The sequence below is a fragment of the Acomys minous genome, assembly GCF_964271855.1.
Source record: "Acomys minous genome assembly, chromosome: 15".
Lineage (NCBI taxonomy): Eukaryota > Metazoa > Chordata > Mammalia > Rodentia > Muridae > Acomys > Acomys minous.
Genome location: NC_140497.1, coordinates 10,492,220 through 10,518,857, shown reverse-complemented (window position 1 = coordinate 10,518,857; position 26,638 = coordinate 10,492,220). Strand labels below are relative to the sequence as shown.

The window sequence follows — 26,638 nt, the reverse complement described above, 5'->3', positions numbered from 1 at the left end:
ATATTGTGAGTGTTTTTCCTTATTTAACTCAACTGTTTGTGTTTTCAGTCTTCTTTGAGGACTTTGGATCATATGAGCATACATGAATATATTCATGATTGCTATTTTAAAGTCCTTATCTTATTCTTCAGTTAAGTCGGTTTTCTTGGGACACATTACAAAAGCATCGCTGGCTTTTGTATTGCCAAAGTTGTTCATATTTGTATTTTTGCACTGGAATCTAGGCAGCTGGAGTTAGGACATTTGTGGAGTTTCTTGGAGTAGATATGTGCTCTCACATTTGTTGGATGAGTGTTTAGTTCTTTTCTTGCTGTTTCCCCAATCTGACAGTTTGTGGACCAGAGGAATGGTGCTTGGTTTTCGGTCTTTGGATCATTCTGGGTTTTAGGCCACAGTCTCTGACTAGTCTCAGCTTTCTGGAGTTTTCTTTAGTAAAAGTTTGAGTCTGGCCCTACAAAGGGTTTCAGAGGGAAACCTCAGGTCCATTCATAGACAGCAGAGAGCCCAAAGGGAACAGAGATAGGACCGGAAGGTGAGCTAAGGTATGCAGCAGCTGCTAGTCTCAAGGTACCCTAGGAAGAACTAAGTGGATGAAGAGAAGGAGAACATAGCTAGCCTACCTTGGTCCCAGTCAAGAAGCGATGCAGTCCTTTGCAGAGAGCAGTTCTGTGAGTCAGTGGGGGGTCACAAAGAAATAGAGGTGGGCAAAGTGGGTGACTAAGGAGATCCATGAGGAAGAGCTAACAGCCATAGCATCATAGGGGATGAAGTTGTCTTCTGCTTTTGTTTTTTGAAAATGTAACAGTTAATGGATTTTTTTTCCAGTTTGGTACACAATCTTTTAATAAATTCATGAATGTTTCTTGCAAGTCTGTTGTAACTAAAGGCCATTGTTTGAAGTTTAACTTGTTATTGACTCATATGGGAGACAGTTAATGAAGATCAAGGTGGTTACAGTACTTGCTGTCAAGGGGCATTACATCCAGATGGCATCTTTGTGGATATTAAAAATTCACTGAAAGTGGAGAGAGAAAATGCAGGTGGTCATTGATTTTAATCAATTTGGCTGTCATTATTAATAATGAAAAGACGTATCTTCAATTAATTCTCTCAAATCTGGCTTTTCTAGCCTGGTTTTGTAACAAAACATACCCGCCCGAATATCAATAACTAACCTCCTGCTGATTGGGTGAGACGTAGGCTATCCCCATTTAGTCAGAGGAAGCATAGACTATTCCTCCTGGTCACATGAGGCACACAGTAGCTTTCCTAGTCAAGCATAGACAGGTTAGCCCTTCTGGTCAGAGGCAGCGTGTGCTAGCCCTACCCCTAAGGCAAAAGATAAATGGGCTAGACCTTCTTCTCAAAGTACATACAGTTTGATCAAAGACAGTATAGGTCAAATTGCCTGCTGAGAAAGGTGCAGGCTAATTCTCTTGCTCAGATTAAGAGCTTACTAGCCCCTCTGTTCAGAATTTGTGTAGGCTAGCCTTCCTGGTTGTCTATAGTGTAGTAGGCTAGCCCTCTGGCCAGCCTCTGTATGCATGCTCCATGAAAAGCCTCTGGTCTCTCCTGCTGTCGTTGACCCCATTAGTTTATAGCACATTCTTGAGAAGCAGTGAACACATGATGGGATTACCTTCAGAGAATCTGTTTGCTAGGCTGTGCATTTTCTAAATCCTGCTGGAGTTCTGTTAGATTAGCAGTTAGTGGGATTATAACACCACGGACCAAGTTTTGGATAAGCTTTGCTTCTGAGAGTTATACTAGGATCTGCTATGCTGACTCTGCTCATATACAAATGAGAAAATTTCTGCCAGAATGACAGGAAGGGGACAGTGACAGTCAGCCCTTGACACTTCTACTTCCTGCAACAGGTGAAAAACAAACTAAATGAACCCTTGCCCCCACTAGATGTGAATCCCGGGAGCGGCTGAGCTGCCTGTAGGTGTTCAGAGCTCTGCGAATGTTCGTTCACATTCTCACAGGCTGTTTTAGGTTCACACTTAATTTACAAGCGGAAACTTGGAGGAAGTTTCAGTTGGAATTGCATTTCTTAAATGAACTGGCTACACAAGCGTTGAAGAATATTCTCCCTCAGAAGTTTGGTACTGCTGACCGGCAGCCTCTGTCTGTATGCTTGTGGCCTGTGAGCCACCTGAAGTCAAGCTCAAAGATGTATTCAACCTTCTACACTAGCACAACACACACCACTTCGATCCCTATTGACATTTTTGAAATTACAGAGTGTGGGACTGTGGGGCGCTATACCCCTACTAGTGGGAAGAGAGAAATGAGGTCTACCTTGGGAAGTGTCATTTTCTGATGTGATACGTAGACAAACTGAAGGAGATGGAAAGATAGAGGATAGAATAGAAGAGGGATGGGGATAGATAAATTTTCAGATGATAGATATATAAATATATCGTATAGGTATGCAGATAATATATAGATAGTTCAAGATATATAGATAGATGGTAAAATATAAAGGATTGGATGGTAGATAGGCAGATGATAGATGTAGAGATGGGTTATAGATTCACAGATAGATGATAGATAATAGAAAAAACGGACTGATGATAGAGAGGTGGGTATATAGATAATTGATAAGTATGGGAATTAAGAGCTGGGCGTGGTGGCACATGCCTATAATCCCAGCACTTGGGAGGCAGAGGCAGGTGGATCGCTGTGAGTTCAAGGCCAGCCTGGTCTACAAAGTGAGTCCAGGACAGCCAAGGCTAACACAGAGAAACTCTGTCTGGAAAAACAAACAAAAAGAAAGAAAGAGAGAAAGAAATGGGTATAAAAATAGGTAGATAGGTGTTAGAATATTGACATACACATAGATGATAGATGGAAAGATGATAGGTAAATAGATAGATTGATGGTAGGTTGATAGATGACAAATAGATGGAAGATAGATAAATAGATAATATAAATATATCAACTACCTATAAATTATCCATATTTATATGAATATTCATGTAAATGCATATATAAATTATGAATATAGACTGTGTATCCATATCACTATGTATGCACAATCTCTACACATAAAGGTAATGTAGTTACAAGTGGAGATAGTATTGAAACAGAAGAGATGCACGTAAATAGGTGGAGAAGGTACAAATACTTTGCTTGTTAAAATGAGGGTTGGAAAATGGAGATCTGAGAAGCACCAGCAGGGTGGCACACATAACAACGTAAGTTCTATTAAGTGGTTCACCTGTGGGCTCATCTGTGTGGTGAGCAACCTAATGCCCAGGTGAGTTGAATGTCTGCCTGAGGTCACTCACTGGAAAGGGAATAGATGTGGTTAGTCCAGGTCACTTGGCTCTAGTGTGTGTGTATGAGTGTGAGTGAGTGTGTGTGTGTGTGTGTGTGTGTGTGTGTGTGTGTGTGTGTGTTCCATGTTTCCATGTCATGCTTGAAGATCTTCACAGATGCAGGAGTAGAGAAATCATCCTTAGGAGACTGGTTGCTACTCTGTGGCCTCTGCTTGAAGCCTGTATGTATCATGCATGACACATGAACACTACTGCTAACTGGATCAGCTGGGAAACAGTAGTCAATGGCTGGAGACATATGGCTTGCATTCCAAGACCCTCCTGAATATAAATAAGGTTTAACTGCAGCTTTAATGGCCAAGTGTAATGCTGGCATTTCAGTCTTGGTATATGTTGTATAAGTTGATTGCAGAAACCTGTGTTTGTGGTTAGTTTTTCGGAAACTGGTTTACCCATAACCAATAAGTAAGTTTGTAACATCAATTATCATGGGAAGGGAAGGTCCCTCTTCTTATCAGAAAACATCTGGCTCCTGTCTTTGGAGGTAGTGGACCAAGCACCAGGACCTTGCATGGCCAGGATTAAGCATAGGTGCTATGGGTGTGGTTTTTCTAAGTCGCTGACTTTGTTGGAGTGCAGGCTGTGCCAATGTTCATTCCTATAGTGATGTAGGTACCAGATGAAGATGCAGGGGAGGGGATTCTAGGCCATACACTTTCTGGGGATCATAGGTGAAGTATGTCCTTCGGTACAGCCATCCCCTACCTTGGCTTCTGTATCATTTGGAACCCTGCCATTCCCAACCACCATTGAGCTACCCCTGCTCTTCTCTGTTCAGTGCTATGAAGACACGGTTTGTCTAATGTTGTCATCATTATCCGCAAGCACAGCACAGCCTGCTCATAGCAAAGAGAGCCTCATGATGAGTGAGTACCCTGGCAGGATGTATGGACTTTTCCACTTCATCTATTCCATGTCTCCACCCACCATATTCTGAGTGTCTGGCACATACCCAGCCTTTACCTAGGTTCTAGGAGACCACAGGGCTAGCAGGGGTTCAGGCTCACAGGAAATCATTAAGTATACCATGTTCTTATCTACAACACCTCTGCCCATGGGAAGCCCAGCTTGTCATGAAAACACATAGCATAGAAGTGATATAACCTGAGAGGAGAGATTAAACTTCTCAGAAAATGAGATCTGGTGGGTGAGGGGCAGAACTACCAGGGAAACACAGAAGGGAGTGCCCTTTGTGTCTAGCTGATGCAGGAATAGGAGGCACTTGATCTTATCCAAAGACCTAAGAAAAGAGTTCTCTGTAACACTGATTTTGCATTGTTCTTGCCGCCATGTATTTCCCAGCAGGCATGTATGTGGGCACATAAGTAGTTTTGCATTAAATCACTACAGTATTTATAAATTGGGTGTGATATGCATATATGAATGCCTACCTATATGTCTGTATCATGTGTATATGCATAACACATACATACATAATACATACATACAAACACATATACATATACACGCATATGTAAACACACATATATACACACACATGTATACATAAACATATGTACATACATACATAAATGCATACACATATACACATAAACACATACATACCTACATGCATACACACATTCACATACACACATACAGACAGATATACACATCCACATACACACATGTATACATAGTACACACATACATACATGCATACACACATACACATGCATATGTACACACACACACAGACATACACAAACACTCAGGCAGCTCTTCTGATACCAGTGCAAGATGCACAGCTCTTTTTTATTATCTCCTAACTGTCCTATAGGCTTGGCATGGTTCTGTAAACCCCAAGTTCCTAAGATTTACTTCACATGCAATGTGAATGACACCAAGTTAGAAATATGACATTTTATAAATTTTATGTGTGACCAGATTGTTTTATTTAACTCTGGCAAAACAGGTACATGAGCCCCCACACCATAAATCCTTTCCCGTTGCAAAGCTATGAGACACAGCAGGAAACCACATATTGCCCATAGGCTGCTCTTCCCAAATCCATAAGCAGTGTCTTTGAACTAATAGGCCTCTTAAACTATTTCATCTCCATAGACAGAACAGATCATTTCAAGTGTGTTCTAGTATTTCTAATAGGTTCTGGCTTCTTAATCATCACGAAAAGATTTTAACTGCAGAGGGATCCCCCACATAATCTTTATAATGATTTTCTAAAATGGTAAGAAATCTGGCTTCTAGTCAGAAGTACCCAAACTGAGCAAAATTGAAAACCATTAGGGTTTCTGAATGCATTTTAGGAAATGATCTCAATACGTTGATTTCATATTTTTCACATTACATAAGTAAAACATGAGTCACGGACCTGGGTCCATAAACTTGAATCCAATGTGTTCTACCCCTTCCATCGTGTGAGAGACAGTCCAAGCTGAGGGAAGGCTGGGTGAGAAATAAGTAATAAGTGCCTTATAAATAGAATCCCAGAATTTATGGCCAAACTATTTGGAGAAAGTGGAACAAATTGGCCTGCTCTATTTTGGCTCAAAGCAGGCCATCTTACACTGAGCAATCCCATGAGTCCTACATTTATTTTTACTTTTAACAGAAGCAGAACCCTGTTGAGGACATTGAAGGAACACAAATTTTTCCAGTGCTTTAAGTGGCTTCGTTTGATATTATTGAATGAAGCAAGAAGTGATTCTCTCAGCTACATCAAAGGGACACTTGACCTACCTGTTCTTTTTCTCATTGATGCAATGAAATACCTCACAAGAAGCAATTTAAGAGAGGAAGGGATTTGGGGGCTAACCATTTGAGGGTACGGTCCATCATGATGGGGAAGGCATGGCTGCAGAAGGATGCGCTTGCTCTCCGTGTTGCTTCTGAAGTCAGGAAGCAGAGACATGAACACTGTTACTCAGCCTCTTTTTACTGAGTCTAGGACCTCAGCCCTTGGAATGATGCTACTCACAGTTAGGATGGGTCCTCTGCCTTTCTCTTTCTGCTCTTGACTGTGGATGTGAGGTGAATAGTTACCTCGCGTGCCTTCCCTCATTTCTTTGCAGTGGTGGATTAGAACCTGGAATTATGAACTAAAAACAAACAAGCAAACAAAAGTCATTGTTTCTAAGTTGCTTGCTGTAAGATAACTTTATCACAGCATCAGACATGAAACTAGAACATGCCCCCTCTTTTCTTTTGTCATGAAGCCCTTTACTGAGGTGCAGCTGACACAGAAAGCCTCATGTGAAGAAATCCATGCCATGGCTGCCACCCCAACACCGGGGAAACTAAATCAGAAGGGTGGCAAATCTGATTTCATCCTGGTCTACATAATAAGACCCTGTTTCCTGGGAAGAAAAACTGCACATACTTAACATGTAGAATTAGGCATGGATCATCAAACTGTTCTCTTTTGAGCGACACAAATGAACAAGCCTCCAAGGGCACCTGTGTTCAGGCCCACCTCCTCCCAATGACTAGGCATATATACACACACACTTAAATTATAAGCCTTAAAACAGAGCAGCTAGTTCTTCATTATTAGTAATCCTTTGGAAATTTTGAATCATTTGTTCTTACCGTATGTGTATGTGTGTGAGTCTGCATGAGCTTATGGAGCTGTGGGGGTCCAGGAGCCCCAAGAGGGCATTGGATCCTCTGGTGGTTATGAGCTGCCAGGTAGGTTCTAGCAACTGAACTTTGGTCCTTCCCAAGAGCAGTGAGGGCCTTAATCACTGAGCCACCTCTTCAGCCCCCTCAAAGTAATTTTGTACATTGTCCCTGTTATTCTAAGACAGCATTCAAAAACCTTCTGCCTGTGAGCTCAGTCTGACCCATGGCCTCATAATGGGTTTCATATTGTAAAATAAAGTATATGAAATTTATGTGTCAGAATCTATAGATATACTACTCAATTTTGAATCAACATGAAGCACCCAATAGCTGCTTTTCAATGATAACAAATTTACTAGTTGTAATGAGACTAAAATATTACCATATACCCTTTACAGATATGCTGACAGTAAAAACGTGCTCTTTTTGTGATTAGGTGTTTGTAAATACAACAGGATCAAGAAGGTATTTGTTCAAATGTGCTACAAATGTTGGCATGCAATTGAAATGCAATCTCACCTTGTTATGGGGATCAGAATCATTGAAATAACATGTTTTAAAGCAGAGATAAAATAGACATCTATTTCCATTATACCAAGCACAACAGGCAAATGAAAGTGATCTGGGTGGGTTCTGAGCTTCCAACCAATGGTTCGCATTTCCTCTGGGCATTTTCAGTGGTACATGGAGAGACGTGGTTGGTAGAGTTTCTAAGATAACCTCTTGTGGGCAAAGGAAGACAAGATAAATTCCATTTGGGAATTAGTCCTGAAGCTGCCTGACAGGAATCCAAGTTGTCGTGGGAGCTTATTTAAATAAATGGTATAAACACTTATGGTTGGGCGCAATCACAGTGGAACTTTTAACTCAGTCTATCCTGCACATTTCTGAAGTTTCCCATTGGAGCCGAGCACCTGGCATAGCGGAATTGACCTCAGGTATCCCCAGTATTGCTCTCCTCCAGATAATAGATAAATGAGGAGACATCTCATATGGACCAACTGCTTTACTCTGCTCTGAGGCAAAGTTCTCAATTGGACCACAGAGCTAGACTACTATGGCTGAGTTTTGGAACAATGTAGCTCTAAACCTTCACAGACCAGTGGCACCAATCAGCATAATTTCAAAGCTAGACTTAGCAACCAGGGTGCAAAATAACTACACAGCGCATAACCACAGTTGATCCTAATACCAACAAAAACCCATTAAGTGCAGGTTCACCTAATTTGCATTTGTATTGACTCTGCATCCATAGATTCATTCAACCACAGATCAAAATGCATTTTTAATTGTGTCTGCATTGAATATTTAAAAACATTTTCTTCACTGCTATGCCCTCAGTGATACAGCAAGATACCTATCACCTTAAACTGAAGGTTATGAGCTATCCAGAAACTATGCCCAGAGGTTACACAGAACTATTATGCATGGATGGGAGGGCCTGGAGTCTGTGAATTCTGAGCCTTGTTGGGTGGGAATCATTGTGGCTACTGAGGAAACACTGTAGCTCGCAGATGGTGAAACTAGCTTACAAATCATGACCTAACTCTGGTACTTTCTAAGGCTTAGCCAACACCAAGCAGTGTGTCTGACGTTCTAGGGTAGAGTGATGCTGTGCCCAAGCCTTGCTGAATGTGTCTCCAATCCTTCTGATTCTTAGGGTCTTTATGACTCGAGCTGCATTTTGTCCTTGTAACTCAAACCACATTTCAGCAGTGGGCAGTGGAAGATGCCACTATCCAGGTAGCTGAGCTAAGCACTGGAGAGCAGAGATGCATTGGAAACAGTTCTGAGAGCTTGATCACATCATCCGAGACCTTGATCACATCAACTTTTTAAAAGATTAATGCACTCCTTTAGTAAATTCTCACTTTATTCCATTCCGAGTTTCTTTGACACACATCAGTTTCATAAGTGCTGTTCTTTCTTACTGTGATGGGAAAAGGTCCCTAGGGTGACTCCTACAGGTGAACTGTGGGAAAGTCATCTACTTTCAACCAGTAAACTACCTCAGCTATATAGTCCGTTTTTCTATTTATGATTCATTATTATCAAGGTCCTGAGAGAAGAATTTGAGAGCTCAAATCATATCTTCTCCTGCATCCATCACTGATGCAGACAAGAAATGCCAAATCCTTTTGGATATTTTCATTCCATCATTTCAGAGTAGAGTGGTCCCGTTTTACCCAAATCCTTTGAAGATGCTAAGGAAAGTGACAACCAGCCTGTCCTTGAAGCATCTCAGGAGATTGTCAGTGATCCAATTTTCAAACAGGTGTGATGGTGCCATGGGACATTTGGTCTGTTGATTTCAAAGGAGATTTCCCTCATCTTTTTCTTCTCTAGGCTCACGGGCATGAACCTCCCATCTCCTGTGATCAGCAGCAAGAACTGGCTCCGTCTCCACTTCACATCTGACAGCAACCATCGGCGAAAGGGGTTCAACGCTCAGTTCCAAGGTAAGAAGGCACCAATTCAACAAATTCAAATAAATAAATAAATAAATAAATAATAAACGGCCTGTGACATCCTGGCCCTTCTCCACTCAGAGACCTTGGGACATAGAAAGGAAAGAAAGGAAAGGAAAATAAACTTGTTTGAAATGCTCCTATTTACTTAGAAGTGTTCAACTTTGGAAGATGTGTAGGAACGAGGAGCCCGACACTGGTTATTGATCTTTAGGCTTCTGACATTCCGGGGAAGTAACAGGTTTTACTGAGGAGTGATCAACATTAGTTAATAAACTTATACCAGCATGCAATGTACTTACTGTCCTCACAGGTAATAAACATTCACAGGAGTTTACAAGTTACTTACATGCATAAAGTGGGCCGGTATACAGGTCGTCCTTAAAGATCCAAATGAACCTTGAACAACATTTAGTCCTAAAACATCCTTATACTTGAAAAACACAGCTACCAGATTTAGTAATTTGCGCACCGCAAGCCTTGAAATGAAAATATTATTTAACCAAACCCAGCCGCCTTCAGCCCAGCGGTTCTACACTGTTCGTTTCACGTCTGATTCCTTCCCTTTGTGCCTGGATTCTGGGACTTTCTAATTATCTGCAACCCTTATTAATATTGTGAAAAGGGATTCCATTCATCAGCAGCTGACAGAAAACCATTCTACTTACAAATAAAAATAGCATATTCTAAGTTCTGGATCAGGGAGGAGCTCACAAGGCCCCGCCCCTTCCCTACTGAACTGTTGGCTCCTCACAGACTCGGGGAGAGGTAAAGTCACTCAGTCTTCCTCTGGTGAGGCAGCCTTTGCTCAACTCCAAGTTACAAACGAAAACAAAAAGGTGTAAGTGTAAGGAACATATTGGTGGCTTTAGGGAGGGTGATGGGAGTGAGAGAGGAACTTGATTAAAATGAATTTTATAAAAGTATGGCTTTATAAAAGAGTAAGTTCAATAATAAAAATATAAAACACTCCAGAAGCACTCCCAGCACTTTCTCCATCTGTGAGCTTGAGGATGTGGCTCCCAGCAAGGCTGTGTTCCCTTGGTTTGCTAAGCACAGGAAGTCAAATATATATTACTGTGTTGCTGTTCTTTGGCCAAATTGATTTGTAAGGAAGGAAATCTGGATGGTATGGAGTTGAGCACAGGGTTTGGGCTTGTTGCTGAGTGTCCAGGCCTTGGGCGAAGTGCAAGTCAACTGACCTGGAGTCTAGGGGTATCTTCCTTCACCGTAGTAAATCTGGGTCCACACAGGGGTCATGGGCCATCTCACTGCTTCTCCATATCGTGTTATAAGTTCTTGTCTTTACCCTCAGGCTGCAGTCCACCATGCTGGGCTTTTACAGCAGGTGCATCCTAGGGTACCACTTACCCTGGGCCATAGGCAAAGCCAAGAACTTTACTGAAACCATATCTACCTCTGTGGACTGTTTTTATGGCCATTTGGTGGAGGCCCTGTCTCATGGGCAGAGTTGATGGAGTGAAGAAGAGGACGCTAGGTCTTGCAGGGAAACATTCAGCACTTCTGTGTGTTTATCCACATCAGTGGAGGAATGTGACTTTGGGTTAAAGTGACCACACTTGGTCCTTAGAACTCCCCCAGGCTGACTGCATCACAAGTGTGGTGGGTTTGCAGCCTCTAAAGTGCTAAAGTACCTTTTCCTGAAGTGTTGGTTATTTTCTCAGAGGTGGAAAATGTTTTTGGTATTATCCCACAAAGCTCTTTATTAGCCCATGTGATAGGAAAAAAGTGTGAGAAATAGAATATACAGCTTTAAAAAATGACCCAGACTAGATAACACAAGAAACAGACTGATTAGAGGAAAATCAAATATGTACAGTTTTAACATTGTACACGTGTAAGCTACATTTCTGAATTCTGCAAATATATAAAGCATAAAACAATCCTAAATAACTACTGCATATAATTGAAGTTTGGATAAATATAATTAAAGCAAATATTTCATTTGAATGATATATAAGTAAATTATAAGAGTGAACCAAATAAACTTCAATTATTTATATGTGTATATGAATATATAGAGAGACTGAGAGGGAGAGAGAAGGTGCAGAGAAGGAGAGCGGGAGAAGGAGGGGAGAGAGGAAGAGAGAGAGAGAGAGAGAGAGAGAGAGAGAGAGAGAGAGAGAGAGAGAGAGAGAGGTATTGAGATTAGGAAACTTAATGCCAGGGTTTAAAAGAGTCTCTATGTCTCAGTCACAGTCATAGGGGAGGGGAGTAGGGGGAAAGCGGGAGGGAGGGAAGAATGGGAGGCTACAAAGGATGGGATCACAATTGAGATGTAATATGAATGAATTAATAAAAAGGAAAAAAAAGAGTCTCTAAGCAATGCCAAAGTATCAGGCCATATAACCCTGGAAGGGCAAATGTATATTGTAACCCTTCAGCCTGTCCATGGGTTCAGTTCTAATGCATTATGGGTAGACAAAGCCACCTCCTTGTTCATCAGCTCCTAAGCTTCCTTGACTAGGATCTCTCCTCGGACCCCTATAAGCACATCCTCCACAAAGGCTGAGGCCCAGACACGATGTCATCCATCTTGAAAGGGAGTTGCCATCACAAATGGCACCAGGAAACTGACCTCGACCATGACTAATATAAGATATGCAGAAAGACCTGCGTTTGATTTTCTGGCTCTAGAAGGCAGACCCATCATCAGCAAAGGGGAACTGTAGGGAGAGTTAGGTGGCTGGTTCTAGAATAAACCCAAGAGTGCCAGAGGTCAGGAGATAGGACAGTGGCTTGAGATACTGTCTTTCGAGTCCTCACCAGCTGAAATTATTCTCAAATCACCAGTGAGAAGCCCACGCTATTTATCCTGTGCCCTGGGGAAAAATATTCATCAGTCCCTCTCCCTCTGCGTGCTTTAAATACCAAAGAGCTCGCATCCCTGTTTTGTTTGTAAAACTTAACACTTTCAGGAAGATTGTCCACACAGCTAGCTGGTCAGCAGTCATAGCAGTCCAGGTGTATGTGGCCCTTACTGGGTGCCTGGATGCCTGCTTTATAAATACTCCTCTGTCAAAGGTTCGGGCTGTGGGAATGGCTTCTCTTCTTTTTTGACAGGAAAAGAGAACTTCAAAAACATGTGTTTGACGGTTAGAGGCTGTTAAATATGTATACCTGAGTAAGAGAGAACATTCTTACAGGCCAGGAAGCTAGAAAGAAGCCTGCGGGGTTGGGGAAAAAAGACTTTGCAGGGAGGTCTGTGGAAGACAACAGAGCAAAGTAAACTGGGACAAAGGGGCAGAGAGATGAGGGCTTGGGGTGGAGAGGAATTAATGAAAATCTGCCTGGAGACCTATTTTTGTAAGCCAATTTAAAACATAAAGTAAACTTTAAAATGCATTTATAGGCTTGCCATCTTGTTGGTGGGGGCCACACTTATTGCTTGTAGTCACCCCCACATGTAGATTCCTTGATAGTCAAGAGACACATTGATCCCCCGGTAGCCCTCTGTGTCTTCCACCTGCCCTTCACATTCCAGCGATCTTCCTCAACGGATGATGGCTGTGTTCTCCCAAAGGAAGTGGCTTCAGAGACACAAAAACAAAGAAAACATTCTTCTAATTTTACAGCTTGTCTTAGCTAAATAGACAGCCACCACCAGGAGATATCACTTCTTGTCTTTTCATGTGCTTTTTAACTGTCCCCTTCCAATTCCTCCTGGCCTCTGGCTTCTCCTTAGCCCTGTCCGCCTCGTGGCATCCAGTCACTCCAACAGCAGAGATAAGAATGATGGTGAGCCAGGCAGCCCTGCTGTGGCTGCTTTAGATGTACACCCACTTTTAAGATCACACAGTGGGCAGGAGCTGTGAGACCTCTCTCATAGACCTGCAGTGTCTGCTGCATATATTGGCCTCATAGTGTATGACAGATTTATGTAGGACACGTTATTTCTCCAAAGCAGCTGAAAATGAAGCCCATTCTTTATATGCTGCCTCCATCATTAATTATAATTAAATAAGGACCTTGTTAGCACCATCCATCATCTGGGCGTTTTTGATGTCTACAAGATGAATTTTTTAAAAAACACATTAATCTTGAACCTTGAAAGTGTATGTCCTGAGTAGGCATCTCTGAGTTGGGCTCCAGTTCTCAACATATTCACCTGGCTATCAATAAAATCTTGGTTTTCACAAGATACAACCCCCATTGATTTCTGTAATGAATAAATCACTGTGAAAGAAAGTGTTTGTAATAAAGTTCCAATTTAAGTAGGGAACACCCTGTCTCATAAATCAAGAGAAAATCCGATGGCAGCTTTAAAGCTTGTGTTGACACAAATAATTAGCTTGCTTTTTAGGTTATGGCTCTATATAAGTATTGATTTTCCTTTTATTTAAAGAGAAGACCTTTATACAAAATGTGGAATGTCATGTTATTAAAAATGCATTTGGGAAATTGAAACTTCATGTGCCCAATTTTATAAAACCTATCTGTTACCCACTCTCCCACATGCGCACTTCCTGCATGTGTATCTTAGATCAGAGCTCTAAGACAGAAGTGTCCTAGGTCCCAGTGTCAATGCATGCATGTGCCTCTCCCCAGAGAACACTCAGTCTGGAAAAAACATGTAAGGAACATTACACGGGACCTAGAAGGTACTTGTCTGGCATTCTGTTAAAAATGAAAGGAAGCAAAGGCTCATATCCATCTATTGCCCTTGGGCCACTGGCCTGCAGAGGGTGCCCTGGCTGGCCTTAAAATGTGGAGATCACCTACTTACTGCCACCTGGGGTGTTACTAGGTAAGTGAGATACAAATAACCTAGAAAAGGTAATATTATGCTTTCTGAGTTTCTCCGGAAACTTAGCTTTCATAAGAAAAATGTCTTGATAAATATAAATTCACTGCAATTAGACACACATATCTATTCCTGACCCCCCCCCCCCCGAATATGATTTCATTTCCCTGGGAGCAGAAGACTTTGGAAACTGCCAACTCCAGGAACATCCATATACTCCAAGCTCTGGATTTGTGTGTGTGTGTGTGTGTGTGTGTGTGTGTGTGTGTGTGTGTGTGTGTGTGTGTGTGACACACATATTATTGGTCAACATCTCTCTGCTATGCCCAGAGTGATCCTCCCCAAAAAAGAACCAGAAAATACATGAAACAGTTGTAAAATACAAGAGGAATTTTTAATTCAGCTCCGAGCTGGGTCACAACTGATCCCCCAAATGCTAGGTCTCAGGAGTGCCCAAGGCCAAGGCCATGATCTGAGGTCCTTAGGGTGCCAAGACCACCAATAGCTTAACTTCTTTTGTTATCCACAACAGGATGGATCAGTTGTTAGGTAGTGATATTTCTAGTGGGCAGGAAGGAATGTGGCCATAAAACTGGGTCTCTTAGCAACTCTATCTCCAGTAGGACCCTTTGGGTCAGTCACTAGGCAATGTCATCTCTAGTGGGGGCTGCTCTTTGCAGCTGGCCAGATTATCTCTTGTAGGCCTATTAAACCTTTGTCCCAGTTATCCTGAAATCCAATTTTAGTTCTTCTGGTATCTCACCTCTTACCCATGTGTCTCTTTCTTATTGTTTTCAACAAGCTTAATCATAACGACTTCTCAGGCATGAAAGAGGCAGAAGTGTGTGGCCAAGTCTCTATAAAGCACCCTTCAGTATGATAGCATCATCACCTGTAGGGGATCTTGGTCCACATCCCAATGCTGGTTCTAGATCAGCAACCTGCTTGTGTCAGGCTCACCCAAGCTGCTCCCATGGTGAGATGGAAGGCTGAGATGGAATCTCATGGGCCTGCTGGGTGTACACGGTGACAAACAACATAAAACCCTGCTTTAAACATGGAGGAAAGGAGAGGCCTGAGGCCTGAGGTTGTCTTGTGACCTTCCCACGTACAAAACTGGCACTCACACAGGCAGGGACACACCCACAGAGAAGCATGTTGCAAGTGGTTGTTTGTCATGAACAACTTTGTATTTCACCAGCTTTGTATTTGATACCCAAGAAAGTCAGAGTGAATTGTAATGGCAGGCATATTACTGTACAACAGAACTCTGACATCTGTTTGTCTGTAGCTTTTAGATACAAAGAAACATTTCATAAAGTGTACCCTTACCCATTTACCTCAGACACTTCTCAATTTACTTGTTGAATGTCTCTTTACTTATCTGCATTAGGGACTAAGGATGTGCCTCAGGGGCCAAAGCCTAGAGGTCAGATCCCAGGACACACATAAAGACCAGGCAGGTATGGCAGCCACTGGTAGTTCCAGCACTTGGGAGGCAGAGACATCAGGAGATCTCTGGGGCTAGCTGGCTAGCTAAACTAGCTCAATTAACAAGCTTGGGTTCAGCAAGAGACGCTGCCTCAGTAAATAAAAGTAGAAAGGCATCTAAGAAAATATGCAGTATCAGTCTGTAGCCTCACACACAAACACACAGAAACTCATGCGCTCATGCACACCCTCTGTTTAAGTACAAAAAAAATCTACATTAGTTATTAATAAGAAAATTCAATTTTATGTTATTTTTAGCTAACTTACAAGATTATGAGTCCCATTATGACTTTTTTTAACCTATTTTATTTTTTATCCCTTCCCACCATAATCACCTCAAATAATTCTCCTCCCCCGCCTCACACACACACACATCAGTCTCTCCCATCTCTTCCTCCTTTCAGTCTCGTCTGCTTATTCCTCACATACATTGCACGTGGTCCCCACCTATGACAAAGCATGTGACACAATGGCTTATTTCACTTAATATAATTATCTCCAGTGCCACCCATTTTCCTGTAAATGGCAGAGATTGATGGTTCTTTGTAGTGAATAAACCCCACCATTTCTACATACAGCATACTATCTTCATGTGTCTGTTGATGGGCATCTAGGCTATTTCCATACCATGGCTACTATGGATAGTGGCGCAGTAAACATGGAAGGCATGTTGTCTACAAAGCACACTCACTTAGAGTTCTTGGAGAATCTACCCAGCAGCGGTGTAGTTGGGTCTATCTATAGATCTCAGCTGGGGGTTCAAGGCAGAAACCCAGTAGTTCCATAGTTCATAGAGTTTTTTTCATTTTTTTTTTTTGCCATTTTTTTTTTGTTTGTTTTTGTTTGCTTGTTTGGTTTTGGATTTTTTTTGGTTTTGGTTTTTGTTTTTGTTTTTAAATCATCAGTATTCACAGAATAGGGAGAAATTCTTTGCACTTAGCTAGTTAGAGCTTGCATGGCAGGTGTTGTAAAGTACAGAATAGGGAAGTGTCTTCCTAGATCCTTAGATTTCCCTCTGCTTTTAGGAAGAATGGCTGCTGCAGGCTTTGTTCTCTGGAGCCAGAGTCAGGTTCTATGGATGGTGAACACACACACACACACACACACACACACACACACACACACACACACATACACACACACACACCATATATAATTTATATATAATATATTATAATATATAGTTATATAATGTTATAGTATAACATTATATATAATATGTAATAATTACATATATAATTTATAGTCACATTTTAAAAATAACTTTGAAAACAGCTCTGGGAAGCGCATGTACAGAATCCTATCTTTTACAAGAGAGTCTTTATAGAGCAAACACACAGCCTGAGTCTCTATAGAGCAAACACACAGCCTGCTAAGCTTGTACCAACAGTTGAACTCTAGCCCTTTATTATGATGAATCAAAGATGTAAATGCTTCTTTGAATTTTGATATCTCTAAAAGGAGATGATTTACTTGGCAGAGTCTCCTCTGGCCTTGTAATGCATAAAATAACTCCACATCTTACAGTTGGCAGTGCTAGGGTGACTGGAGACGTTTTTCTTTGCCCAAATGAAATCTTCTGTTTGTTTTACTCCAGTTATTCAACTGTTACCCCAGTCAGTGCCACAGTGCACTGACATAATGCATGAATTTCAGCAAAGACATTTGAAGTAAACGGGAAAGGGCACGAGGAAAGTCTCAGGGTGAGCTGGAGAGATGGCTGTGTGATTAAGGACAGTGGCTGCTCTTCCACGGAACCTGGGTTCTGTGCCCAGGACCTCCATGCTGGCTCATAATTCTGCCTATCTTTAGTCCCAGGGGATCTGAACTCCTCTTCTGAGAATTCTCTACACATTGGTGCACATATATACATACAAGCAAAACAGTCATGCACATAAAATAAAAATTTAAAAAATCTTTAATAAGGAAAGAAATTATAGCTATGTGTAGTGGTGCAACTTTTTGATCCAAACACTAAAGAGGCAGAGGCAGGCAGATCTCTATAAGTTGGAAGCCAGACTGATCTACAGAGTGAGTTCCAGGACAGCTAAGGCTACATGGAAAGACTCTGTCAAAAAAAAAGGAAGAAAGGAAAGAAGGAAGGAAGGGAGGGAGGGAGGGAGGGAGGATGGAAGGAAAGACTTTAAGATAGGTGTGGCAAAAATTAAATAAAATAAAAAGATACGTGTGGTGTGTGTTTGCACACAATTCCAGCACTTGACAGGCTGAGGCAGGAGGATCACCAGGAAATCAAGGCCAACCGAGGTTCATGGTGAGTTTGAAACCAGCCGAGTTCTAGAATAAAACACAGTATCATAAAAGGGTTTCATCAAATGTTTAAAATATATAAATATGGGCCTGGAGGTGTTTCAGGGTTACGAGCATACACTGCTGGTGCTGTGGCCAGCACCAGGGCTGGTGACGTAAAATCACCTGTAACTCCAGGTCCAGGACCATCTGGCACCTTTGGCCTCATCAGGTATCTTCATTCATGTGCACAGTACTCTCTTAGACACAACCATAAACAAATAATTCTGAAAATAAGTATATTACATTTGATATGAGCTAAAGTTAATATTATATATTGTGGTGATAAAAGAAAATGAGAATTTAATAACATTACCCGATTTAGCTATGACCTCTAAATATTAGCTAGTTCATCCCCTTGAAAGGAATTGACATGTTATTTGGCAGAAACCCGAGTCCTTATACACTGAGTCACCACTTTCAAGGGCGTACAACATCTCTGGCAGGAGTGTCAAGGCTGAGACCAATGGCCTCCTGAGAAAGCTGTGTAGTGGTACAGTAGGGTATAAACACACAATACACTAATATAAACATACTAAGCATTTATCTATACCAGGCACATCACATGCATATACACTTGCCATAAATACACATACCAGATATATGACAGAAATATACTTACACATCACACATGCTGGGCAAAAACCACACACATATATATACTCACCTTCCAGAGATATTCAAATTCAAGGCTGGAGACTTATACAGATGCATCAGTATTCTACTTTAAGTAAATCTGTTTTCATTGCTCTTTTCCCCTTGCTTATTTCATCTTTCACATTTCACCTCAATACACTTTGCTATGTAGCTAACTGTAAGTTTAACAGTCTACTTCTGTACTGGTGTCCCAACCCATACTTGTCCCACCAGAGCTGCGTCTCTTCCGCAGCACTGCAAAGGCTAGCCAAAGGCTGACCGCATTAGGAAGATTACATTCCAGGAGTTTTAAGTATCACTGCCTTGGCCCGGTGCTTTATTCCCCGCCCCTAGTGCTAGATGGTGAGCAAACACAGGGTCTCCAGTGAGCATCAGCAGACAGCCTACCATTCCATGGCAGGGCAATGCAGGCTATAGGAGGCAGCACTTTGACCAGACAATGGGAAAAGACATAGCCATCACTCTGCAAAAGGAAAGCCAAAGAATCCGGGGCCGGCGCCAGGGATGGCAGACCCCACAGAAGGAAGGAAGTCCCACAGCCAACAAAACTGTCACTTAAATGCAATTTTGTAAAACTATACTATTGAAATGAATTTAGTGTTTTCATTATTCTTCTAAGGCTTCTGACATATAGCATTTTTTTTTCTATAATGACAAATGAGACCCAGAAAGGAAAATTACATTAGGAAACTAGGTCTGTGGCCAGCTATCTTTGCTACTTGAAAGAAGGGACACCATTCTACATTAGCAAGAGCAACTTAGAGGGCATTACACTAATCGGCTTATCTCTAAAAAGCCAAAAATCAATACTTATTTCTTCAGATAGTTGTTGCATGTGGTAAGGGTACAAAATGCAGTTTTCCTTAATGCAAGGGATGCTATTCCTATATGGTTTAATGTAGAAATATAATAACTGAGTCCTGTAGCTATACAATTATTTTTATATGATTTAACACCAACTCTCCAATCTGCTTACAGCAATGGACACTCACTTGTAATCATTTAACCCTAAATGCTGAGTACCCTCTGTGGCACATCCTGGGCAAAAATGTCTGACAGGATCCTTCATGTACTACTTCATATGGAATAACTGATCCACTGCCACATCACCGTCTATGTACCAAGAGCCAGCCAGGGCCCCACCCACCTCCTTCTATAGACAAGTGTCACCCTCCAGAAGACTCATGAGCTATAGCCATCTTTGCAAGTGAGGGACTCAGGCAAGGGCACACAGTTCTAAGTGGTAAGGATAAGTATGGAACTCAGAAGCTATAGTGGGCTGTCCCCAGCAGCATCTGTGGCCACTACTAAATGGCAAAGGTGAGTGCGAGGGCAGGAGGCTGTGGTGGGCTGTTCCCAACTCCCTCATCAGAAGAACAGGGATGCTGGATTACGGATGCTGTCAGAGGAGAATGGCTGTTCTGCTCCTGTGCTCCTCAAGACGCATGCCTGTGCTCCAGCTTTAAGGATGAGCAATGGTCATCCCTGGGTGCTATTGTTATTTTGAATATTATGTTTATATTATTGAATAGCGGGAACTTTCTTCTCCCTCATCCTTCCTCTGGGAAGAGCTCTGTTCAAGGAGGAGTTGTGCTGTGTGATGTGGTCCTTGCAGGGATGCTGCCAATGGATACTATTATTCTATGTGTATCTAGGAAGAGATGTGAAATACATCATGGTGTCCTCACGTGTGCGGAAGGGATTCTGTGTATGTAAGACGTCTTCAGGCCTGTTTTGCACAGTTGACTCATTGATCTGACTTGTGTAGAAATTGCGCATATAACTCTCTCCTCTTCCTATGAAGCATTGGTCCCACTGTATAGAAACGAGAAAAAAAAAACTAAAACAAAACAAACACCTTCTAAACATACACTCATCCATTGTTGATCTGCCTGCATTGGGAGCTTCTGTCACTACCACAGACGTACTTAGAGAGCATAAGTGGTCATCAGAATAGTGGCAGGAAATCTAACAGCAAGGCTTGGCAAGGGTCTGGAATAGGTACTGCCCATAACCATGTGAGGAAAGCCAGCTGTGTCCAAAATACTTTCTTCTTGTCTAGGTAGACAATGCTGACAGCAAGCCATCCACACCGCAACACAACTTGTAACTGAGGGGTCAAGGCATGAGTGTTGTTGCCTATGAGGTAAACAAACAGGGAACTCAGAGATCGAAGCACACCATACCCTCCATGTTTAAAGTGTTTATGAATCAACCAGGATTTTCTTTTGAAAAATGGAAGTCTGCTTTTCACAGTCCATCTAGGCAGAACTAGTCACTACTATGTACATAAACATGAGCCACTAGCTGATTTTATATATATATATATATATATATATATATATATATATATATATATATATATGTTTTTATATATATAATATTGCTTATTCTTTGAGTATTTTTGTTATATATGCAGTATATTTAAAATGTTTGTTAATTTTGTATGTATGTGTGCCTGCATGTGTGTTCTTGAGACCATGGAGATCAGAAGAGGCATCAGATCCTCAGGAGCTGGAGTTGTAGAGGTTGTGAGCTGCCATATGTGTGTTGCGAACTGAACTTGGGTCCTCTGTAAGAGCAACAAGTGTCCTTAACCACTGAGCCATCTCTCTAGGTCCTACTCAATTATTAGGATCATCTCCACCCCTTACCCAATAACTTCTACTTCTTTGGAGGGACTTTTATTTTCACTATAAGATACACAAACAATGGGTGCATTTGCTTAGACACAAGTACATTTCAAATGGAGTTTACGTCATTTTTTGACCTCTTCTCTTGTGTGATCCAATAAGATTAATAAGTCACATTTTGTAAAACAGCTAAAACTTGGGGGTTTTTTGGTGATGGTTTTGTTATGTTTTTGGTTTTTCAAGATAACGCTTCTCTGTGTGTAGCCCTGGCTGTCCTGAAACTCACAGATGTCTACCTGTCTGTGCCTGGGATCAATGGGTAAATCATCACACCAAGCTAAACATGGTGTTTTAATTATGACAAGGTGGTTGTCATGTTCCGTTCTTTGAGCTTAAGTTAGCCTGGGTCTGTGTAAAGAAGTCTTTTGTCTTCTATTATTATTTGCCTTATTTTAAATAAACCTGGGACTGAACTTTGATCAAATAACAAATGAAAGATGTGCATCTCGAAGCTTAGTGAAAAGGTTTTCACAGTTGAGTTTGCGGTGCGAGGCTGGCGCCACCCCTGGTAGGACTCTGTAAGCCATGGACAGTTCTACAGATATTTTCCTTGTCCCTCTTGGGTATGAGGTTTCCTGTGTTTGGATTAGCAAGTCCCTGGTGCTGAGACAGGGCTGTACCTGAATGGCTGACTCCGTACTAACTTCCTAGAGCCGTCCAGCTGGGAAATATCCTTGAAAAGGAAGCCTTGTTGTTTTATTGTGGTGACACTGGACTCCACACAACCTAAGTGGCTTGCTCAAGGTTACGTCTACCAGAGAGATTTTGAGCTTTCCTAAAGAGCAGAGCTTTCTGTCAAGTAGATGCCCTGCGAGGTGGCCCCAGGCAAGACTGTTAAACTGATAAGAGTTGGGATCCTGGAGGAGGCTCTGTGTTCCCAAGGTAACCGCCTTGCTTGACCCCACCTAGGGCTTGCCCCAGGCTTTGGCAGAGACCTTTCTGCTCCCACTACGCCCTCCTCTTTCCTCCTCATAGTCTATACTGTGCTATGTTCTTATGGTCACTGGGACAGAAACTAAGAAAAGAGGATTCACAGGAGCAGCATGTTTTCAGACTGTCTGCCCTGCCATTCTTCTGCTGTGCTCACAGGAAGCCTGGAGTCTGAGGCCAAATGTCTGCTTTCAAAAACTCAGCTTGCCCTGTTAGATAGTGTTACTTAACAACTCTTAAAGGGCCAGAGCCCTTCACCTATAACATAAGAACATAAGAGACAGGGAACTTTCTCCCGGGCCTTAAAGCTTCGATCTCATACTTTTGTATGTTTTTCTAAACAGCCAGAGACTATTACTTCCTGGCTCTCAGCCTTCATCAGGCACGCCCTGAGCTTTATCCTTTGTATTCTTTCACAATTCCAAGCACCTCCCTCTCTGTTTGTCTTGTGATTCAGAATGTAATTCCTGATTTCCACTTCAGCGTCTGTTTCTACAGTTCCTATCATAGTAATAATCCTTTATCAATTTCCAAGAGCCGAAGAAACTGAATCAGCCCTGCCCATCAGCCATACTCCTGACTTGTCATCAGAGAATGGGACAGGATCACAGTGTTCTGAAGAGCCCATGACCCATGTCACCGTTATTAATCTCTCTGGCCAGAATCCTGAGCCGTCACTGAGACACCCTGTGTGCCTCCTTCACCAGACAATGCCTCCATGCAAATTTACATCTCTTCTTTCTCCTCCAAGGGGAGTGTTCAGAAATATTATGTTGACAGCTCTCCAAGGACAAATCCCACCCAATACACAGCTGCCAGGCATAGCAGAGAGTGGAGACACAGAGCAATTGCTCACTGGTTTTCCTTTGTAATATGGGGACATTTTTAGCAACTAAAAAAGTAGTGGTTGCACATTAGAGAGGCTGGTTTGAAGGAGCTGAAGATGTGCCTCTGTGGGTCAGAGTTACCTCTCTGCAAGCCTGAGGGTGTGGATGTAGTCTATGAGGGGGTGGGCTGTTGGTGGGGATGCAGGAATGTTTGCAGCTTTCCTGTCTCAAAGGAATGGGGTATAGAGTATCAGAGCAGGACCCTGGGCATCACCCTGTAGTCTCTGCACACACACAGCCCAGCTCAGGATCAAGATGGCAACATGGTGTTTTTGAATCCCCTCAGATACAAACCTTCGTCATGGCCATAGGTTGATTTAGCTTCACGAGCCAGTCCCTGGATTTTTCATGCATACAGAGGGCACTCATAGATAGGCCATTTCCTCAGAATAGAATCCATCTGTTTTCTTGTCTGCAGTAGATGAATTCCAACAGGTTGACATGAAGCCCTGTTGTCCTCTTTGGTCCTGACCACTGTCCAGGACCACTGTCCAAAACCTTTTGGCTCCTTACTACATATTATACTGGATGGCTGTCCCATTGTCTATAGCTTGGATAGCTTGAAGTACACTAACTTTAGTGGAATATACCGTGACTCTTATTTTAAGAGGCCATAGTCAATCCCAGGGGTTCACTAAGGAGAACCGAGCCAAAGGCAACAGCACAGTAACAGGAAGCAGATTTGAAAGGCATCACTCACAATGTCGCCAGAAGATAGCGTCTAACTCTACACAGCCCAGACACCAGTGAGTTTGCCCAGGAGTGGCCCTCTGCTGCTGTTCTTCCTACCAGGGGCATCTGTCACTTAAGAAGCCCCAGTGTCTTATTTGGAACTTTCCCATGGCTCAGGATCACACAGCAGAATGTTTAGATCTATGTCTGGTGGACAGTGAATTTATCAAGTCCCACTCATCAGACTCCTGCAGACTTGTATTATCGCGATGGTCGCATTATTATATATGGTAGTTTTCCTTCCAGTGGTTAGAACAAGCACAAAAGTAAAGAATTTGATATCTTGAATGGCAATGCCATCAATAACGGGTGACACAGCAAAACATTAACACACCACAGAGCAATGCTGCAGTGAGCGTTCAGAGCGTTGGGCTGCAGAGGCATTGGGCCCAAGTAGTGTCACTAATGGAGACTTTTCCAGCCACAGTACTTTTAAAGGTGATTTATTAATGGCAGGATCCCACAAATATTGGCAAGAAATAAAATGGGTTATAAACTAGAGAGCAGCTCACAAATCAGAGGGTCCTTCTCTTCATGATGTAATGGCTTCAGCTCTGCCGTGTTGGGGCAGATATGTTATAGTATTAAAACAAGGCTATTAGTTTAATAAGTGTGTTGTTGTTTAAGTTCTTGTGGATTCAGACTAACTAATTTTTCATCCTAGTGATTATGGAAGCTCAATGTACAAACATGCATGCATATGTTTATGCACATGTATATATATGAATACATATGTGCATTTGTGCACATATGTGTTTTATATGTATATATGTGTACATTTGTATGTATGTATGTGTATTTGTATAAAAGTGTTCATATTTGTATCTATATTGGCATGTTTATGTATATGAACATGCATGTATGTGCCTATATATTCATATGATATGTATATATGTGTGTATTTGCATATGTGTTTATCCATGTGTATCTGTGTGTATTGTGTGTTCATGTATGTATATGCCCATGTATGTGTTCATGCACAGATGTGTGCATAAATATGTGTTGCACTTGTAGGTAATTTACCTTCAAATTCTTATTTGCTCAAGTTGAAGACATTTTTTTTAGGGTTTCTGTTTTTCTCATTGATGATAAGAAAGTGCCAAAAGGAGGTGTGTGCTGGTGACACATGTCTCATCAGGGGCGTACATCACAGATTGCCACCTGCTCATCACGGCTCTTCATTCTTTGCTATTTCTTCATATAGCCCCTCTCAGAAAATCTCCTGTAATTACTTTCTCTAAAAAAGCCTCTTACGGTTTCTCATTTAGATGTTTGTCATACTCCTATAAAGAGTTTCCAGCTCTGTTCCATTCTCCTACCACATTAATTTTGATTTAATGTTATTTAATAAAATTAATGAAGCTTTTCTAAAGTTTTGTTCCTCAAGCCCCTAACGAATGCTGCTTGGAAAATAATAATAACTAAAGAAAAACAGTAAAGGCAAGTTTAACTAGCATGCCAATTAAAAAAATGTTATTGCATTTATTCCTGTGTGGTGCCATTCTGTTGGTCCAAGTTAGCATCAACTAGCAACTTGACACAGGCCGGAAAGTCTTCACGTTGAGCAATTGTCCTTATCAGGCTGGTCTGTGAGGGGTTGTCTTAATTACTATTTGATGCAAGAGGCCACAGCCCACTGTGGGTGGCACTGTCCTTAGGCAGGAGGTCTTGGACTATTGAGTATAGGACTAGTGAGTATGAGACTGAGAGAGCAGAGAGTCAATCAGCAAGTGTCATGCCTCTGTGGTTCCTTTCTCCAGGTTCCTGCCTTCAGTTCTTTCCCTAGCCTTCCTCAGTGATGCACTGTGTTCTGGAAGTGTAAGTCAAATAAACACGTTCATCTCCTAAGTTGCTTTTACTTGTGATGTTTATCCCAGCAACAGAAACTTAAGTGTGGATATCAGAGGAAAACTTGCATGAGTCTTTTTGCTCCTTTGATGGTGTGAGACCTCGGGACCAAGCCTTTATCTACTGAGCCATCATACGAGAAGGCAGGTGCTGGGTAGCAGATCTGGCATCGCTGTGAATGCAGTGCTGATGAAGAAGGTAGCTGGCCAGAGAAGGCTGTGTAACAGTGTGTTCACTCCTCTGATCCTCACGCACAAGGGTCTCCACTCTCACAGCCCAGCTCATATGTGCAGCCTTTGCAGATGCTAAGGGTCAGAGCTGCTTACAAGAAAAGCGGTTGTCTTAGAGATCACCACTTACATCACCGCTTCTAGGTGATATAGTTTGGATGGTGGCAAGAGAACTGGCTGTCCCAATCCAGCCTGGTCCTCCTGTGTCCATTATTATCCCTCCAGTTGCTCTTGATGAGTATGGGTTCCCCAGGCTTCCTGAGGCAGAGCCCTTCCCCCAGCCTGCCGCTACTGCTTTCTGGCAGACAGAACAGAGAGGGTCCTCCCCTTGGCTCCCGGAACATAAATAAACCGCAATTATTTTCTTGAAATAATGAAATGAAGACTTGAGCCACCGACACTGTGAACTTACCGTTGTGAAATGTCACCTCCATTGAGGGCTCAGCCCCCATGAATGCAGTACAATGAGTGGAGGCAGAAAAGGGCACAGAGAAGAGGAGAAAGGTTGTATAAGTGCACGTATAAGAGGTCCTTGCTACCCGGCTGTCACATGGTCTAGACATACATGCTTGCTGAAGTCCGATGTAAATCGCTTGATTGCACTCAGACTGGTGCCATAAAGGGCTCCTGGTTCTATGCGAGGCTGGTGCAGGGCAGAGCAGGGCAGAAAGAACGCAAGCAGGTCCCAGTGTGAGGTCCCA

At 42.1% G+C, this 26,638-nt stretch overlaps 1 protein-coding gene across 2 annotated transcripts in view; it reads left to right on the top strand.

Annotated features, from left to right (window-relative positions):
- The window catches only part of CSMD1 (CUB and Sushi multiple domains 1), a 1,521,983-nt gene that overhangs the window by 969,931 nt on the left and 525,414 nt on the right, over nucleotides 1-26,638 (top strand). For both annotated transcript variants that reach the window (XM_084758080.1, XM_084758079.1), the window contains exon 6: nucleotides 9,276-9,388. In XM_084758080.1, the coding sequence (XP_084614206.1) occupies nucleotides 9,276-9,388 (113 nt within the window). The remainder of the gene's footprint in view (nucleotides 1-9,275; nucleotides 9,389-26,638) is intronic.